The sequence below is a fragment of the Ammodytes marinus genome (genome assembly GCF_949987685.1).
Source record: "Ammodytes marinus genome assembly, contig: scaffold_76, whole genome shotgun sequence".
Lineage (NCBI taxonomy): Eukaryota > Metazoa > Chordata > Actinopteri > Uranoscopiformes > Ammodytidae > Ammodytes > Ammodytes marinus.
This window is the reverse complement of record NW_027648534.1, coordinates 68,807-88,097: the sequence shown is the minus strand read 5'-3', so window position 1 is coordinate 88,097 and position 19,291 is coordinate 68,807. Positions and strand designations below refer to the sequence as shown.

Genomic DNA, 19,291 nt, shown 5'->3' with positions numbered 1-19,291 from the left:
AAATACCAAGAGGACTGACATGAAATGTGATTCACACATGAACTCCAAGGAGAGAGAATGCATATATGTGAAGATATTGACTTCAAAGGGATTACAATCCTGACATAATTCAAATTTGAAAAAAATAAGTTTCAAAGGCTTGAAACTGTTTGTACTGGTTATTGCTCTCTGTTAATGTTCTCTGTTAATGTTCTCTGTGACCATAATTGTAAAGTGGGAACCCTTTATCATTAAGTAACACTAAATAAATGCAAACGTTGCTCAATAGCATTTCTTAAAGGTATAGGCTACTTAGCAGGAACAGTCAGTAGAGGTGCACAGATCCAGGTTAAGTTACTGCTAATGCAGACTGAGCATTTCCTGCAGCTGCACCTTCACATTAAAATCATTAAACTGGCAAAACGTGAGTTGACTTTTATTTTGAAGAAACAGGAACATGTCGCGTCAGTCACTGTAGCAGCCTCTTGACTGCGTTAACAGCATGCTTCCTGGCTTTGTGTGGGACCTTACCCTATTTCCCCAGTGCACTGTAAGAAATGTCTTAGTCAGGCTGGTCACTGGCTAGGGTTAAAGGTGGTCACTGGCTAGGTTTAAAGGTGGTCACTGGCCAGGGTTTTAGGTGGTCACTGGCTAGGGTTTTAGGTGGTCACTGGCTAGGGTTTTAGGTGGTCACTGGCTAGGTGGTGGTCACTGGGTTTTAGGTGGTCACTGGCTAGGGTTTTAGGTGGTCACTGGCTAGGTGGTGGTCACTGGGTTTTAGGTGGTCACTGGCTAGGGTTAAAGGTCGTCACTGGCTAGGGTTTAAAGGTGGTCACTGGCTAGGGTTTTAGGTGGTCACTGGCTAGGGTTTAAAGGTGGTCACTGGCTAGTGTTTTAGATGGTCACTGGCTAGGGTTAAAGGTGGTCACTGGCTAGGTGGTCACTGGCTAGGGTTAAAGGTCGTCACTGGCTAGGGTTTAAAGGTGGTCACTGGCTAGTGTTTTAGATGGTCACTGGCTAGGGTTAAAGGTGGTCACTGGCTAGTGTTTTAGGTGGTCACTGGCTAGGGTTAAAGGTGCTCACTGGCTAGTGTTTTAGGTGGTCACTGGCTAGGGTTAAAGGTGCTCACTGGCTAGGTTTAAAGGTGGCGCGGCGCTTGACCTTACCCTATTTCCCATGTGCATTGGACAGTATGAGTCCCTGTCATGGACTGTAAGGATCCCCGCTCATACACTAGAGGTGGTAAACCAATGTTACGATACAGTTTCAGAGACGATTCTTATCTCAAACTATGAACAAAAGCAGGTCTGAGCAGGTTAGCCGTGCAGCCTAAGTTAACATGGTGATCTAGCAAGGTAAAAAGAGAGCCACCTTTTGTGATACACCCTTCTTTCCATGTAATGCGCCGAAACTAGATAAGGGTCATGGGTCACATTATCTAAATACAAACCTGTGTGCTTTGCACATTAGAGTATTTTTCAGAACATTTAGCTCCTGTACGGACATTACTTACTTTTTTTTAAGCAACATTATGCATTTTTTAGTTCATAGTAATCATTAGTGTTGAGTTGAATTGGGAATGGCGTTATTTTTCTTTGAGTGTGCCACCTGTCCTCCCAAACAGTTCCACACAGTGAGTGAATGAGAGAGATGCTACGCACACATCACCTCTACCTTCCATACCCAGCAGGCATTGCTATAGTGGTAGAGTAAATGTTAGTTTCTGCATCTATTCTTACAGTGTAATTGTAGTGAATTTTTGTTTGTCCCGTTTTCCCCACTCTGTTCTGTCTGTTCATCTCCCCTGTCTGTCAGTGTGTGTCTGGGCGTGGCTCACCTACATTCTGCTCTCCAGCTAAACTCCTCCCACCTGCGGTTCATTCACTCTGATTGACAGCTACTTGATTAAAGCCGGTCCTTCCCATCCAGTCTTTGCCAGTTTGTTGTGAAACCTTCAGTGTGAACTCGGGATGAGCCTGAATACGAATAGGAATTCGTAAAAGCAGGTATAATGAGATAGATATGGGGGAGGTACCCTGGATCCCCCATTTACTGTGTCCCCGTTAATGTTGAAACAAAACCTAGGCTCTTAGATAAAGATAACCATTGGGAGCAATTTGGGGTACAGGGACACTTCATCATCTGCCCCCTTCAGATTTTCTGAAGTATGTCACTTGGGAGTGCCTGTTTAAATGCCCTGACTAGAATGAACCTGCATTGTGGCACCAGATAACAACTGCTAGATCATATCACTGTTCTTGTGCCAGGTTTAATAGGCGTGGGTGTAACGAAGGACACGCTATCTGTTCTCCCATGAACTGCCAATTTTACTTACTACCTGCTTTGAGCCAAACAAACATTATGAGTCAATAAATCATTATGGATCGATCCAAACGAGACAGAACTGAACAAGAGACACACACCCACATGTGTTTTCCCACAAATGGCTCAAGTTATGACTAAATATCTTATATAACTTTGGCAACCTCGACTGTTGGTTGATCCAAACAAGCGCTGTGAAGACGTGACTTTGGGCATCTGGGAAATGGTGATTTCTCACTTTTGCAGGTGTTCAAATTCAATTATTGCCCAAGAGACACACACCCACATGTGTTTTCCCACAAACTGTTTTGCAAGTTATTATTACCATTATTAAGCTATTCATTCATTGCCAGAAAATATCTTGGCAACTTTACTATGTCACGTAACAAACTAAACACTTTTGTTTTTTATCTACTTCATGTGCAGGTAGTGTCACTGAGTTGCTTTGCTCTCTCCTCTTGAGTTTTGGGAAGGGCGGGGCTCAACCGACGACACAAACCAGAATATGGGTCAAAGTATTGGGCTGTGGAACAACTGTGGTCAAGCCAGCGGTCTCTCGTTTTTGCTTGGCCAAACCGGCCGCTTATATATTTATTCCCCCGTGTTGCGAGCGTATTAGGCCGGTAATTTTTTTGCACAGAGACAGCTTGGTGCAAGCCGACAGAGACAGTGAGCAAACAGCGCGGGCCGCAGAAGCTACAGGCTAACTATAGTGACATCGTAGCAGCGGGACACAGAGTATCCTTTATAGGTCCGTGAGTGTAGCCCACATATAACAGCTGCTAGATCATATCACTATTCTTGTGCCAGGTTTAATAGGCGTGGGTGTAATGAAGGACACGCTATCTGTTCTCCCATGAAGAGTTGATAAATCATTATGAATGACAGACCAAGAGACACACACACCCACATGTGTTTTCCCACAAATGGCTCAAGTTATGACTAAATATCTTATATAACTTTGGCAACCTCAACTGTTGGTTGATCCAAACAAGCGCTGTGAAGACGTGACTTTGGGCATCTGGGAAATGGTGATTTCTCACTTTTGCAGGTGTTCAAATTCAAGTATTGCCCAAGAGACACACACCCACATGTGTTTTCCCACAAACTGTTTTGCAAGTTTTTATTACCATTATTAAGCTATTCATTCATTGCCAGAAAATATCTTGGCAACTTTACTATGTCACGTAACAAACTAAACGCTTTTGTTTTTTATCTACTTCATGTGCAGGTAGTGTCACTGAGTTGCTTTGCTCTCTCCTCTTGAGTTTTGTGAAGGGCGGGGCTCAACCGACGACACACATACACCCACACACACACACACACACGCACACACACACACACCAACACACGCTCACACACACCCTCAGTCAGAGAGACAGAGAAGAGAGCTACACGCGTAAAGTGCAAATACATCCAAAAGCGACCGAGTAAATGATAAATTGAACAAGGTCGACCCCAGCCGTCTGAAAAGCAGTAAAAATATCCTTGTTTTTTTAAACGCACAGTGAGTCTAGCTCCAGTGACAAGGAAGCTAACGTTAGCTCTGCTGCTAGAGACATCAGCCTGCAGGAAGCTAACGTTAGCTCTGCTGCTAGACATCAGCCTGCATGAAGCTAACGTTAGCTCTGCTGCTAGACATCAGCCTGCATGAAGCTAACGTTAGCTCTGCTGCTAGGCATCAGCCTGCATGAAGCTAACGTTAGCTCTGCTGCTAGAGACATCAGCCTGCATGAAGCTAACGTTAGCTCTGCTGCAAGACATCAGCCTGCATGAAGCTAACGTTAGCTCTGCTGCTAGACATAAATAGATTTGGCAAGACTGATGAGAAAGCTTTGATCATGCGTTCCCATGAAGTGTTTCAACGGTTGAAGCTATGATCATTAATCAGCTTTTCATTTACTGCCAGAACATGTCTGGGCATCTAGTTTGTTAACTGTTTGTTATTCCGTGTGTAGAAACATTTCAAACTCAGTTCTTTCTTCATATCTGTATTTACATCATTCAATTTCACAGATAATAATTTTAACAACAAAGCAAGCAAAGCCCAAAATATTATTCACTAAAAATCAATGTTTCCCATGTTTTTCCCACTCTGTTCTGTCTGTTTGTCTCCCCTGTCTGTCAGTGTGTGTCTGGGCGTGGCTCACCTACATTCGGCTCTCCAGCTAAACTCCTCCCACCTGCAGTTCATTCACTCTGATTGACAGCTAACTGATTTAAACCGGTCCGTCCCATCCAGTCTTTTTTTTGAGGCAATACAATCAAAAACACTTTTAAATACACTGGAAAGTGCTTTAAATAAATAAATCTTGTTATTATTCAGTGGGAACTTGGTCTACTTCCTGTAATGATTCTCGTGAATTTCTGACCTATTTTTGGATCCTGCCTGAACTCTGTATTTTCGGACTAGGCTGCACTTATATAGTTTGTTTATTGTTTGTTGGATCCCCATTAGTTGTCACCATTGTGACAACTATTCTTCCTGGGGTCCCTAAAAAGCAAAACAATTCCTATACAGTTTTCCCAAAATAGGAATCACATACACAAAAAAAAAATCTGAAACAAGCAATTACATTTTTCTCATAAAAAAGAAGAAACTCAAATCATAGCCTACATCATACCGTGTGCATACACACACCCGCTTACCCACATTAGATGCCTAAAGGTTCATATTGTAAGCATACAGAATACATTTGCATGCACCATACATACACACTACAAGTATACATTCAGAGATCATTTCATTAAGAGCTGTCCCTATATATAAGTTTAAACTAAGAATTCAAAATAAGGCACTCTGCAGCTTTACAAACACTGGTTGACTGAATTTAACCTGATTTCTTTGCTCAAAACAGCTTTTTTCAATTCCCTTCTAAATCCTATTTTTTTACTCTTAAGAATGAGGCAGTACGGAAGTCCGTTCCAATATGCAATAGCTCTGTACAATACAGTTTTTTTCAGTGCATTTGTTCGAGGTCTCGGTTGTTTGAAACGACAACTTAAGGCCTGCCTGGTTTCATAATTATGTGTGATCTTGACAGGTACTAGTATAGAAAACAGGCTGCTGGTAGTGCTTTTATCCAAAGCACTTAACGTAGTTTGTCTCATTTACACACACACAGACACTCATACACTGATAGCAGCTACCACGGAGGGTGCAAGCTAACCATCAGAGCAATGTGGGGTTCAGGGACACTTGGACATGTGGCAGGAGGCGGGGATTAAACCACCAACCCCGTAATCAGTGGACAACTGCTCTACATGCTTAGCTACATCAGCCCTTTCTCTGTGCCTCTCCCATATTCACCTGCTCTACATGCTTAGCTACATCAGCCCTTTCTCTGTGCCTCTCCCATATTCACCTGCACTGTTCAGCCACGTCCAGCCTTACCTAGGCTGTGTCTTGATTCAGGGGTTGCACCCTACGTAGGCTGCATTTGAAGACCGATTGCGTCATAGCGGCGCGCAAAGGCTGTCCCGTTTGCAAGGCATCAGGGTTGCTAGGCAGCACAGGAGCGGCGAGTCGTCACGCAAGGTAACGGCTTGTTACGTAGACCGGAAATGCTCGTAAACCGAGACCTGCCGAGACCGTCTCATTTAACAAGGCTCGTTGGCCTTAAAACCGGCCTTAAAATCGGCCTTCATAGGCTATAGCCTTCATAGACCGCGAGACTGCGTCCTACCAAGGCTGCAACCCCTGAATCAAGACACAGCCCTAGTGTGTCTGGGTGGATCATCGGCCCCCCGATTCTCTGAAGTCTCACTAGAGACTAGAATGAACCTGCATTGTGGTTTCAGCTGCTAGATCATAGCACTATTCTTGTGCCAGGTTTAATAGGCGTGGGTGTAAAGAAGGACACGCTATCTGTTCTCCCATCAAGTGTTTTAATGAGTCCTTTATAATTATAAATAAATCTAAATATACATTTAGAATAAACTATATAAGTGCAGTCGAGTCCAAAATTACAGAGTTCAGGCAGGATTCCAAAAAAAAGGCAGAAATGTACGAGAATCATTAGAGGATGTAGGCCAAGTTACCACTGAATAATAATAAATGTGCAGACAGACAGACAGACAGACAGACAGACAGACAGACAGACAGACAGACAGACAGACAGACAGAGGGACAGACAGACAGACAGACAGAGGGACAGACGGACAGACAGAGGGACAGACAGACAGACAGACAGACAGACAGACAGACAGACAGACAGACGGACGGACAGACAGAGGGACAGACAGACAGACAGACAGACAGACAGACAGACAGACAGAGGGACAGACAGACAGACAGACAGACAGACAGAGGGACAGGTATAATAGGCGTGGGTGTGATGAAGGACACGCAATCTGTTCTCCCATGAAGTATCAATTTTAATTACTACCTGCTTTGAGCCAAATAAACAACAAGAGTCAATAAATCATTATGGATCGATCCAAACGAGACAGAACTGAACAAGAGACACACACCCACATGTGTATTCCTCACTTTTGCAGGTGTTCAAATTAAAGTATTGCCCAATTCTGTTACTGTCAATTTGTGAGATTAGGGTTTTTAACCTTGTAGAATATATACAAGATTTACCCACTCTTACAGAATACAACCATTATGAAGTGTGTTCTAACAGGGGACAAAGCTGAACTTTTTTTTTAAAGATTATTTTTGGGAATTTTCAAGCTTTATTAGACAGTACAGAGTTGAAATGGGGAGACAGAGAGGGGGGATGACCTGCAGTAAAGGTCCACGGGTCGGATTTGAACCCGCGACCAATGCAACGAAGGCCGGAGCCAATATGGTACATGCTCTATCCACTACGCCACCGGAGCGCCCAGACAGCTGAACTTTTGTCAGAGACAGACTGACCCATAAGACAGGCAATATTAACGTTTTAGCCCGAACCACCAATACAACCGATGCTGCTTTCTTACTCACCTCAACATACTAGGGCCCCACTGAACCAGCAGCCCAGCCTCTGTCTGTGTGGCCATTGTATTAGTCCACCAATGGAGCAGAGGCACATGACCTTATTCACAATGAACATGGGCACTAAACACACAGGATTTCAGCCGCCCCCCAAATGTATAAGATCTTTTCCCTTAAATCCATTTGAGAGTGAAAACTTTGGTGGAGATTATTTTGCTTCGATCCCCAGCTCAGACAAACACAGAGTGGAACATTCATCACCAAGCTAACATCGCTACACAGCATGCTAGGTAGAGCTAACATCGCTACACAGCTGGAGCCTTTGTGTTTGTTGGGACCATATCCGTGCAATAATGACTAATGTGTCAGAAGAACCACTTTGAAACAGAAAGCCTTGGTGGTCCTAACATGAATTCATATTTCTCCCAAAGAAATCCTACATAACACTTGACACTTATATTGAACCACATTTCCACATGTAATGCCTCGTTTCCACCGAGTAGAGCGGGTCAGGTCGGAGCGGCTCAGAGCGGGACAGCTTACTGGTGGGGTGGGGTTTAGGCTGGACTGCTATAGCCACCGCCAGAATATGGGTCAAACTATCGGGCTGTGGAACAACTGTGGTCAAGCCAGCGGTCTCTCGTTTTTGCTTGGTCAAACCAGCCGCTTCTTTATTTATTCCCCCCGTGTTGTTGAGAGCGTAAACGCACAGAGACGGCTCGGTGCAACTGATAGAGACAGTGAGCGAACAGCGCTGGCTGCGGCAGCTACGTGACTATGGGACACAGTGTAACCAACTGATTAATTTAATGACGAGGAAAAACACCACACAATAAACAGTGCTGTGCTCACATTTTCGCTAAAACACAAGACTCTCTTCACTCTTGCCGAGGTGACTACACACGGCGGAAATGATTCTTTCCCCCCCCCCCCCACCCAAAATTAGGAGCGGCTCAGAGCGGTTAGGTGCGCTTAAACCATACCCTACCCAACTTTTGGCAAATGAAAAGCTACCCGGACCGAACCGCTCCGATCCGACCCGCTCTACTCGGTGGAAACGAGGCATAAGGGACTATGCAGTTACTCTGTCTGTTGAAAGTGGTAGTGCTGTTTTCGGCTATAAAGCATGTTTTTATTTATTTAAAACTTTACAAACAGTTTAAAAGTCGACGTCATCATCGAAATCAATGGACAAACGAGAGAGAGAGTTCGACTGCACATAGAGGGTTGTGAGGTCCTGCTCTTTTTACTTAATCAACTTTTCTTCTCTGAAGTCCTGCCAAGCCACCTGTCATTTATTTGGCCCAAAGCAGGTAGAAACTCAATAAGACTCATTAGAACATGTCATGGCGACAGATACCTTGAGGACATTTTTTTGGATGACTCATCAAAAGGTAGGGATTACACAATGAGCCACAGCATCTCTTTTCTCTATATAAAGGAGGCTGACTCTTGGTAGGTGCATCAGAATTCAGCACATCAGTTGACTTCTTCCTGCCTATCATTCACCCTGTCACCAGACAAGTAAGTGTTCAAGAATATTTCTATTGACTTTTTTAAATTTTTAAATCAGACCTTCATCCATTATGATCTTTGTTAATAGTGTAAATGGGGCAGTATGCATGCACATATTAATTTCCTATGTCATTATGGTGATCAATTTTTGACTAGTTATATTTTAATATGGTGACGAGTCAAGCTTTTAACTTTGTGATATTGTGTTTACTCATGATCTTCCTTCTTGTTTGCAGTTAACCACAATGGGCGACTACGTCACCGACATCTATGTGTCCGTCAATGCACTTGAGGAGCAACAGCTCCAATCACAAGGTTTCTTCATCATCGATGAGAATCTGAACGCGGGGACCGGAGGAAACCGCGTCTTTCTTTGGTACAAACTAGGAAGCAACTCAAAACCAATCACCAGGATTCAAGCGTCATTCAACGACGAGATGGCCGTGGGGCTGGGGAAAGCCGGGTACCATAAGATCAAAAGAAACCTCAATTCTGGAGCAGGATGCGAATGCAAAGAAATCTACCTGTGGTACTACAAAGGGCGCGGGCGGTTCCATACACCCATAGAGGACATCAGTGTCACTACAAATTCCGTAAATGAAGCCCGGAAGTTTAGGAATGGCTGGGAGAGACTGGGCTGTGATCTGAACCGCAAAGTTGGAGGGGATTGGATCCACATCTGGATGAAGAGATCAGAGCAAACCTACATCTGTGATGTCGATGCCACTGATTCCTTCGGTGTGGACAAAGACAACTTCAAGGATGGCTACATCCGTATAGATGAAGATACTAACAGGGGTCCCAATGGGTCCTTCGTCTTCCTCTGGTACCGTCAGACCACCAACCCCGAGCAGGCGCTCACTGACCTGAAAATCTCCACCGATAACACCGAGAGACAGAGTTATCAGCAGCAGGGCTACTCATCACTGTATGCAAACCTCAACGATCAGAGCGGAGCTGGCCAGGTGTACATGTGGTACAAGAAAAGCAGAGGCGACAATCCCATTGAGGGCATGACCGTGATTGTCAATGACAATACTTGCCAGGAATATGCGAAGAATGGTGTCAAAGTCATTGATAAAAATCTCAATGCAGGGAACTGCAACTCCATGTTCCTGGCCTTTAAAAATTGAGAGCCAGAGAAAGCCGTCCCCATGCCAACACAGCTGAGAATCCTCCACACTCAGTTGTCGTCAAGGCCCCCCTCCCCCCCAAAAAAAAATGGTGAACGCTTCTTTCAACCTTTCTTTCTGTTTTACTACAGTGTATAAACAATGTGATTCATTACTTAACATGTTTACTACTGGTAATAAGTATCAATGGTGTTTGGGTTAAATGTTAAACGTGTTCAAATCAAATTAATCAAACTGTTTCAAATGGCTGTTTATCGTGAAGTTTGAGCTCTGTATCTCTTTGTTCTGCACTTTTCTGCTTAAAAATAAATCAAGAAAGACAAAGTTGAATGTTCAGTGTGTTTGCTTTAGACTGAGTGTCTTCATCTTCTTATTCCCATCACTGTCCTACTGACAACACAGGGCCCACATCTATCACACTGCTAAAAGTAAAATGTTTATTGTGCTAGAAAAAGTAGATTTTAAATTTGTTGCACAATTCAAGTAACTTCGGCATTTCTTCTAAAGTAAAATGCTATTTTAGGGAGGGCTCCCAAGTTGGTTAATTGTATATCCTTGATGAATATTGTGCACACACATTTGGAGACTGTTCTGTACAAACTATCATTGGTAATAACAAATTAATAGTTTGATAAAATCCCTCTATGGGGACACATGTCTGTGTGACTGTATCTCTGAGCTAGCTATTCACCTAGCACAAAGGCTATCACTAAAGCAGGTAATAACTAATTAAGTCACTAAAACACTTTTCATAACCTCTGCACAATGTCTGTCATGTTTACCTGCAGCAGACTATAAAATATGTTGCATTATCGAGGACAATAAGCTAAATAACTACTGTATATTATAATCATATATATAGTAGGGGAGAGTGGGGTGAGTTGTGCCAGCGGGGAAGTAGTGCCACCATAGAAGAAATTGGAAATGTGACCACATATTTTTGAAAGAGCCATCCATTTGACTCATCCTGTAAAGAAGGGAGAGACATGGAATAAGATATAAGCACATTTAAGCTAAAAAAAACTGTGTTTTGCCTTTCAAAGTAAAATTTCTATGATCAAGGTTTTTTTTATTATTGTGCCTGAACAATTATAGACACGTTTGAAAACGTTTGACACATGTTTTAGTGCTTTAGTATGCTACACTTTCAGTCTATACAGTTAACACGCTGTAAGTCCTAAATTGCTGCATCATGCTTATTATCCAAAATGCTGGGGTTGGGGTGATTTGTGCCAAAGGGCCTAGGTGAGTTATAAGTAAGTAAGTAAAATGTATTTATAAAAGCACATTTATAACAGTTTGCACTGACCAAAGTGCTGTTTATAGTGCATTCAGTAGGTGAAAAATGGTACAATAACAGGTAAAATAACAATAACAAAAATAAAAGACATAAAATCCAGACATCCACATAATAACAAAGACAGTAGTGCAGAGGTAAGATAGTTAATAGGGAGGAAAAGCCAGGGTAAATAATCGGAATCTGTATCGGCATCAGCACTCCAAAATCAATGTCAGTCGGGCCCTAGTTGACAATCAATAATGGTCCACGGGTCGGATTCGGACCCACGACCACTGGGACAAGGACTGAGCCCATATGGTACGCGCTCTACCCACCACACCACCGGAGCGCCCCATAATTATAGTTTTAATCAGAAATAATTACTAATAACTATAACAAATTTCAATGGATCCTGACTCACTAATATCTTTGGGACGTGAGGAACTCAAATCAATATTTCTCTAACAAATTATTGGGCCGACATTCAGCAGGGGGGTTTATTTGACCGATCACTGATAAAATGAATTAATTAGAAAGTGCACGACTTTGACTCTGCTGCAGCTTTGTTCCCTCTGCTGAGTTTACACTCACCATTCACTCTGACTTAATGTCTCGCCCACAACACTGTCTGATTGGCTAGACTCTCACAACACTATCTGATTGGCTAGACGTCACACGAGTAACGGCCAATCAAGACAGAAGCCTTGGTGCAGCTGACATGCAAAAGCAGCAGGAGTGTCAGGTGTCAGTTGGCAGCACTGAGTAAATGGTAAATGGACTTATATAGCGCTTTATCTCCGTTTTCCACAGACTCAAAGCGCTTTACATTGTTTTCATTCATACACCGATAGCAGCAGCTACCATGCAGGGTGCAAGCTAACTATCGGGAGCAATTCGGGGTTCAATGTCTTGCCCAGGGACACTTCAACATGTGGCGGGGAAAAGGGGGATCGAACCTCCGACCCTGTGTGTGTGTGTGTGTGTGTGTGTGTGTGTGTGTGTGTGTGTGTGTGTGTGTGTGTGTGTGTGTGTGTGTGTGTGTGTGTGTGTGTGTGTGTGTGTGTGTGTGTGTGTGTGTCAATTCTGTCAATACTGAGGCAACAGCTATTTGTACAAACTACATCCTCTAAAGTAGATCACATTACCCCAGTTCTGAGGTCTTTACACTGGCTTCCTGTCACTCAAAGAATTGATTTCAAAATACTGATGTTGGTTTATAAAGCACTAAATGGTTTAGGGCCAAAATACATTACTGATATGCTGATACGTTATGAACCGTCCAGAGCCCTTAGGTCGTCTGGGACAGGTCTACTTACAGTCCCCAGAGTTAGGACTAAACAAGGAGAAGCAGCTTTTAGTTATTATGCACCAAAAATCTGGAACACACTCCCAGAAAACTTGAGGTCTGCTGCAACTCTCAGTTCTTTTAAATCGAGTCTGAAGACTTTTTTGTTTCCATTTTAACCTGCAATTTTAATTTTATTTGCTTCTTTTATTCGCTTTTAAATGTTTTATAATGTGTTTTATGTATTCGAATCTTGCCCCTGTAAAGCACTTTGAGTGGCCTTGTGTCTGAATTGTGCTATATAAATAAACTTACCTTGCCTTGCCTTGCCTTGCCTTGCCTTGCCTTGCCTTGCCTTGCCTTGCCTTGCCTTGCCTTGCCTAGCTTTTTAAACCAGATTTAATCTGTGTGCAATTTAACCAATTTTTAACATTAACAAGAATGCTGACATGGTTTACCTCAGACTCTTTTGGACAAACTTTTTGTCATAACTTAAAATAATATCCTTTGCCAGGTAAAACATTTGCCTTTACCTCTCTCCAGAGCTTGCCTGTCTTTTCATAAGGAATGGCTTTCTCAAATGTGTTAGTTGTTGTGTTATTTGTTTTGGGAGAGCGCGATGTCTAGTTATTTGTCTGTCTCCAGTTCACTGTTCTCTCCCATAGCTCTCTCTCTCTCTCTCTCTCTCTCTCTCTCTGTCTGTGAGCCTGATGCCGGGAGTGGCATCACGTGGGACGGCTTTACTCGAATGCAATTGGTCAATGGATTTCCTGATGTGCTAAACCGTAAAGTCTAGAAAAGCTGCGCCGGTCAAAGTAGAAGCGCCTTGTCAAAATTTAAAATACTTAAATAATTGATTGATTGACAGGTCCAGGTCCGTATAGGACGGCGTCTGGGCCTGTTAGTGACTCCTGCATCTCTCTCATTCATTCACTGTGTCAAAGGATTGGGACAGATGGCAGACTCAATGTGTAAAGAGCTGAAACAGTGAGAAACACTGTCACAATCCCCAAATTATCAAAGTGACATCATCATCACAGCTGTTAGGACCAACCAACAGTCGAGACTGCAAAATTATGGAAAATGAATTAAAATGTTACAATTACTAAAAGCAACACTTTTTCATACATTGAAAAGATGGAAACACGAAATCTTTCTACATGAAGAATAACTCATACAGTGAATATATAATAGATGCCAAGACATTTCCTGGCACTAAATGAATAGCTGGTAATAACTGACAACTAGCTGTGTTTCCCCTGTCTGTCCCATGTTTTCCCCACTCTGTTCTGTCTGTTTGTCTCCCCTGTCTGTCAGTGTGTGTCTGGGCGTGGCTCACCTAAACTCTGCTCTCCAGCTAAACTCCTCCCACCTGCAGTTCATTCACTCTGATTGACAGCTAACTGATTTAAACCGGTCCTTCCCATCCAGTCTTTGCCAGTTTGTTGTGAAACCTTCAGTGTGAACTCGGGATGAGACTGAATCCAAACAGGAATTTGCAAAAGCACCTATAATGAGATAAATACAGATATTTTCTTATTCCCAAATAGCCTCTTTATTATTCAGATTTGTGTATCTTATGTGCTAACTTGGAAGCTACTGCTATATTACTTGTACTTAGTACTGTATCACGTACAAACCTATTATGAATCAGTGGCACCAAGGCATCAGTCTTGATTGGCCATTACTCGTGTGACGTCTAGCCAATCAGATGGAGTTGTGGGCATCTAGCCAATCAGACAGTGTTGTGGGCGAGACATTAAGTCAGAGTGAATGGTGAGTGTAAACTCAGCAGAGGGAGGAACAAAGCTGCAGCAGAGTCAAAGTAGTGCACTTTCTAATTAATTAATTTTATCAGTGATCGGTCAAATAAATCACCCTGCTGAATGTCGGCCCTATAATTGTTAGAGTAATATTGATTGCAACGTCTTACGTTCCAAAGAGAGAGAGGCAGGAACCGTTGAAATTCTGCCTTTAAACTCTAGCAGTTTTCATCATGTGTTTAACCAATGAAAAGACATACACTGTATATCTAATTAAAATATGAAGTATAGTTATTAGCTTATTGTCCTCGATAAAACAACACATTTTATGGAATGTAAAGCCCACTGAGGCAACTGTCTATTTGTGATATTGGGCTGTACAAAATAAAACTGATTTGATAATTTATATTCTGCTGCAGGTGAACATGACAGACATTGTGCAGAGGTTATAACGTGTTTTAATTAGTTCAGTGTAGTTATTACCTGCTTTAGTGATAGCCTTTGTGCTAGGTGAAAAGCTAGCTCAGAGATACACAGACATGTGTCCCCATAAAGGGATTTTATCAAACTATTTATTTATCATTACCAAGGATAGTTTGTACATAACAGTCTCCAAATGTGTGTGCACAATATTCATCTAGGAACTTGGGCTCCCTAAAAGAGCATTTCACTTTAGAAGAAATGCATAAGTTACTATAGGATGATTTTTTAAACATATTTTTCTGAAATTGATAAATTTAAATAAACTTTACAATAAAGTTTAAAAATGTTACTTTTAGCAGTGTGATAGATGTGGGCCCTGTGTTGTCAGTAGGACAGTGATGGGAATAAGAAGATGAAAACACTCAGTCTAAAGCAAACACACTGAACATTCAACTTTGTCTTTTTTGATTTATTTTTAAGCAGGAAATGTGCAGAACAAAGAGATACAGAGCTCAAACTTCACGATAAACAGCCATTTGAAACAGTTTGATTAATTTCATTTGAACAAGTTTAACATTTAACCCAAACACCATTGATACTTATTACCAGTAGTAAACATGTTAAGTAATGAATCACATTGTTTATACACTGTAGTAAAACAGAAAAAAAAGGTTAAAAGAAGCGTTCACCAAAATGATTTTACTTTTTTTTTATCCACTGCGCCACAGGTGCCCCCCCCCCCCCCCCACCTACTTTTTTGAGGGGGAGGGGGAGACTGATTGTGGTGTTTTGCCATGGGGAAGGCTTTCTCTGGCTTTCACTGGTTAAAACACAGGTAGATGGGGCCGCAGTTTCCCTCGTTGAGATTTTTGTCTATTACATTGATACCAGCCCTCAAATAATCTGGGCGAGCTTCTTCGTTGACAATCAGGGTCACGGCCTTAATGGGATTGGCGCCGTTGGTTTTCTTGTACCACATGTACACCTGGTCAGCTCCGCTCCGGTCGTTGAGGTTCACACTCACTGGTGTGTAGCCTTGCTGCTCAAGTTCCTCCATCTTGTTCTCATCGGTGGAGACTTGCAGGTCAGTGAGAGCACGCTCCGGGTCGGTGGTCTGACGGTACCAGAGGAAGACGAAGGACCCATTGGGACCCCTGTTAGTATCTTCATCCACACGGATGTAGCCATCCTTGAAGTTTTCTTTGTCCACACCGAAGGAATCAGTGGCATTGACATCACAGATGTAGGTTTGCTCTGATCTCTTCATCCAGATGTGGATCCAGTCCCCTCCAACCCCTCGGTTCAGATCACAGGCCACTCTCTCCCAGCCCCGAGTAAACTTCTGGCCTTCATTTGCTACACTTGTAGTGACAGAAATGTCCTCTATGGGAGTATGGTATTCTCCGGACCCTCTGAAGTACCACAGGTAGATTGGTCTGGATATGAATCCTGCTCCAGCATTGAGGTCTTTGCAGATCTTTGTGTACCCTGCTTTTCCCAGCCCCTCGGCCATCTCGTCGTTGAATGACGCTTGAATCCTGGTGATTGCTGCTGCAGGATTGGCTCCTCTCTTGTACCAAAGAAAGATGCGCGCTCCTCCTACCCCTTTGTTCAGATTCTCATTGATTATGAAGAAACCTTGTGCTTGGAGACTTTGCTCGTCAATTGCATCGAGGGACACATTAATGTCGGTAATGAAAGACATTGTGTTTAACTGCAAACAAGAAGGAAGATCATGAGTAAACAATGTTAGAAGTATAACTTTTCAGGTGAGCTGTAATATAATTGTGGCAAATTAAAATATCACTTATATATAATACATACTCTCACCGACCACTTTATTAGGTACAGTGGATCAATTTCTTGTTAACACTATAACTTATCAGCCAATCTCATGGCAGCAACTCAATGCATTTAGACATGTAGACCTGGACAGGACAACTTATTGCAGTTAAAACCAAGCAACAGAATGGGGACGAAAGGGGGTTTAAGTGACTTTGAACAATGCACTGAGTTGCTGCCATGTGATTGGCTGATTAGCTATTGGATTTTATAAGCAATTGAATAGGTGTACCTAATAAAGTGGCCGGTGAGTGTATATATATATTATATATAATATCGATGACCATAATGAAATCTGAGGTAAATAATACTTTACATGTGCACGCATACTGCCCCCATTTACACAGATTATAATGGATTAAGGTCTGATTTAAAAAACAAATCTTAAGTCTTTAGAAAAAAGATTCTTGAACACTTACGTGTCTGCTCACAGGGTGAATGATAGGCAGGAAGAAGTCAACTGATGTGCTGAATTCTGATGCACCTACCAAGAGTCAGCCTCCTTTATATAGAGAAAAGAGATGCTGTGGCTCATTGTGCAATTATAACTTTTGATGCGTCATTCCAAAAAAAATGTCCTGAAGGTATGAAGAATTTCACAAATACTGCAATCATTTTTCTTTATGAAAGGACTTCAACTGATGATAACAATGTGAGTTTCGGAATTTTACGTTATCAAAATAATGTTGATTATTTTTTCCTGTATTTGAACCTGAATTTTATCATATTTTGATTATATTTGTAAATACCGAATTCATGATCTAAACAAATAATGTGCAAAAGCATCATCTCCTGTGCACACAGAGTAACTACTGTGGTGTAATATAAAGGTTTAGTATTATGTGGGATTTCCTTCTTTGTAGGATTTGTTTGGAACGATTTCTAGACTCTCAAAATACCAAGAGGACTGACATGAAATGTGATTCACACATGAACTCCAAGGAGAGAGAATGCATATTGTTTGGTGAAGATATTGACTTCAAAGGGATTACAATCCTGACATAATTCAAATTTGAAAAAAATAAGTTTCAAAGGCTTGAAACTGTTTGTACTGGTTATTGCTCTCTGTTAATGTTCTCTGTTAATGTTCTCTGTTAATGTTCTCTGTTAATGTTCTCTGTGACCATAATTGTAAAGTGGGAACCCTTTATCATCAAGTAACACTAAATAAATGCAAACGTTGCTCAATAGCATTTCTTAAAGGTATAGGCTACTTAGCAGGAACAGTCAGTAGAGGTGCACAGATCCAGGTTAAGTTACTGCTAATGCAGACTGAGCATTTCCTGCAGCTGCACCTTCACATTAAAATCATTAAACTGGCAAGACGTGAGTTGACTTTTATTTTGAAGAAACAGGAAAATGTCGCGTCAGTCACTGTAGCAGCCTCTTGACTGCGTTAACAGCATGCTTCCTGGCTTTGTGTGGGACCTTACCCTATTTCCCCAGTGCACTGTAAGAAATGTCTTAGTCAGGGTGGTCACTGGCCAGGTTTAAAGGTGGTCACTGGCTAGGGTTTTAGGTGGTCACTGGCTAGGGTTTAGGTGGTCACTGGCTAGGGTTAAAGGTGGTCACTGGCTAGGGTTTTAGGTGGTCACTGGCTAGGGTTAAAGGTGGTCACTGGCTAGGGTTAAAGGTGGTCACTGGTTTAAAGGTGGTCACTGGCTAGGGTTTTAGGTGGTCACTGGCTAGGGTTTTAGGTGGTCACTGGCTAGGGTTTTAGGTGGTCACTGGCTAGGGTTAAAGATGGTCACTGGCCAGGTTTAAAGGTGGTCACTGGCTAGGGTTAAAGATGGTCACTGGCTAGGTTTAAAGGTGGTCACTGGCTAGGTTTAAAGGTGGTCACTGGCTAGGTGGTCACTGGCTAGGTGGTCACTGGCTAGGGTTTAAAGGTGGTCACTGGCTAGGGTTTTAGGTGGTCACTGGCTAGGGTTTTAGATGGTCACTGGCTAGGGTTTTAGGTGGTCACTGGCTAGGGGTTTAGGTGCTCACTGGCTAGGGTTTTAGGTGGTCACTGGCTAGGTGGTGGTCACTGGCTAGGGTTTTAGGTGGTCACTGGCTATGTTTAAAGGTGGTCACTGGCTAGGGTTTAAAGGTGGTCACTGGCTAGGGTTAAAGGTGGTCACTGGTCACTGGCTAGGGTTTTAGGTGGTCACTGGCTAGGGTTTTAGATGGTCACTGGCTAGGGTTTTAGGTGGTCACTGGCCAGGGTTTAAAGGTGGTCACTCGCTAGGGTTTTAGGTGGTCACTGGCTAGGGTTTTAGATGGTCACTGGCTAGGGTTTTAGGTGGTCACTGGCTAGGTTAAAGGTGGCGCGGCGCTTGACCTTACCCTATTTCCCCTGTGCATTGGACAGTATGAGTCCCTGTCATGGACTGTAAGGATCCCCGCTCATACACTAGAGGTGGTAAACCAATGTTACGATACAGTTTAAGAGACGATTCTTATCTCAAACTATGAACAAAAGCAGGTCTGAGCAGGTTAGCCGTGCAGCCTAAGTTAACATGGTGATCTAGCAAGGCCACCTTTTGTGATACACCCTTCTTTCCATGTAATGCGCCGAAACTAGATAAGGGTCATGGGTCACATTATCTAAATACACCTGAGGAAAGCCAAATTGTCGGCCTAACCTGTATGCTTTGCACATTAGAGTATTTTTCAGAATATTTTGCATAACGGGCATTACTTACTTTTTTTAAGCAACATTATGCATTTTTTAGTTCATAGTAATCATTAGTGTTGAGATGAATTGGGAATGGCATTATTTTTCTTTGAGTGTGCCACCTGTCCTCCCAAACAGTTCCACACAGTGAGTGAATGAGAGAG

At 42.5% G+C, this 19,291-nt stretch overlaps 2 protein-coding genes across 2 annotated transcripts; one reads left to right on the top strand and one right to left on the bottom strand.

The window, feature by feature from the left end:
* The first annotated feature begins 8,611 nt into the window (after nucleotides 1-8,611).
* Nucleotides 8,612-10,200, top strand: LOC307270418 (uncharacterized protein). The gene is made up of 2 exons (XM_080054299.1): nucleotides 8,612-8,752; nucleotides 8,980-10,200. The coding sequence occupies exon 2, from the start codon at nucleotides 8,989-8,991 to the stop codon at nucleotides 9,874-9,876; it is 888 nt and encodes a 295-aa protein (XP_079910425.1). The 5' UTR covers nucleotides 8,612-8,752; nucleotides 8,980-8,988; the 3' UTR covers nucleotides 9,877-10,200.
* Nucleotides 10,201-14,986: 4,786 nt separating this feature from the next.
* Nucleotides 14,987-16,961, bottom strand: LOC307270411 (uncharacterized protein). Its single transcript, XM_080054293.1, has 2 exons — nucleotides 16,888-16,961; nucleotides 14,987-16,340 (listed from the first exon to the last, which is right to left on the bottom strand). The coding sequence occupies exon 2, from the start codon at nucleotides 16,329-16,331 to the stop codon at nucleotides 15,444-15,446; it is 888 nt and encodes a 295-aa protein (XP_079910419.1). The 5' UTR covers nucleotides 16,332-16,340; nucleotides 16,888-16,961; the 3' UTR covers nucleotides 14,987-15,443.
* Nucleotides 16,962-19,291: the final 2,330 nt, after the last annotated feature.

What these genes read in the sequence shown, in the direction of transcription:
- LOC307270418 (XM_080054299.1), top strand. Translation starts at nt 8,989, where the DNA reads ATGGGCGACTACGTCACCGACATCTATGTGTCCGTCAATGCACTTGAG.
- LOC307270411 (XM_080054293.1), bottom strand. Translation starts at nt 16,331, where the DNA reads ATGTCTTTCATTACCGACATTAATGTGTCCCTCGATGCAATTGACGAG.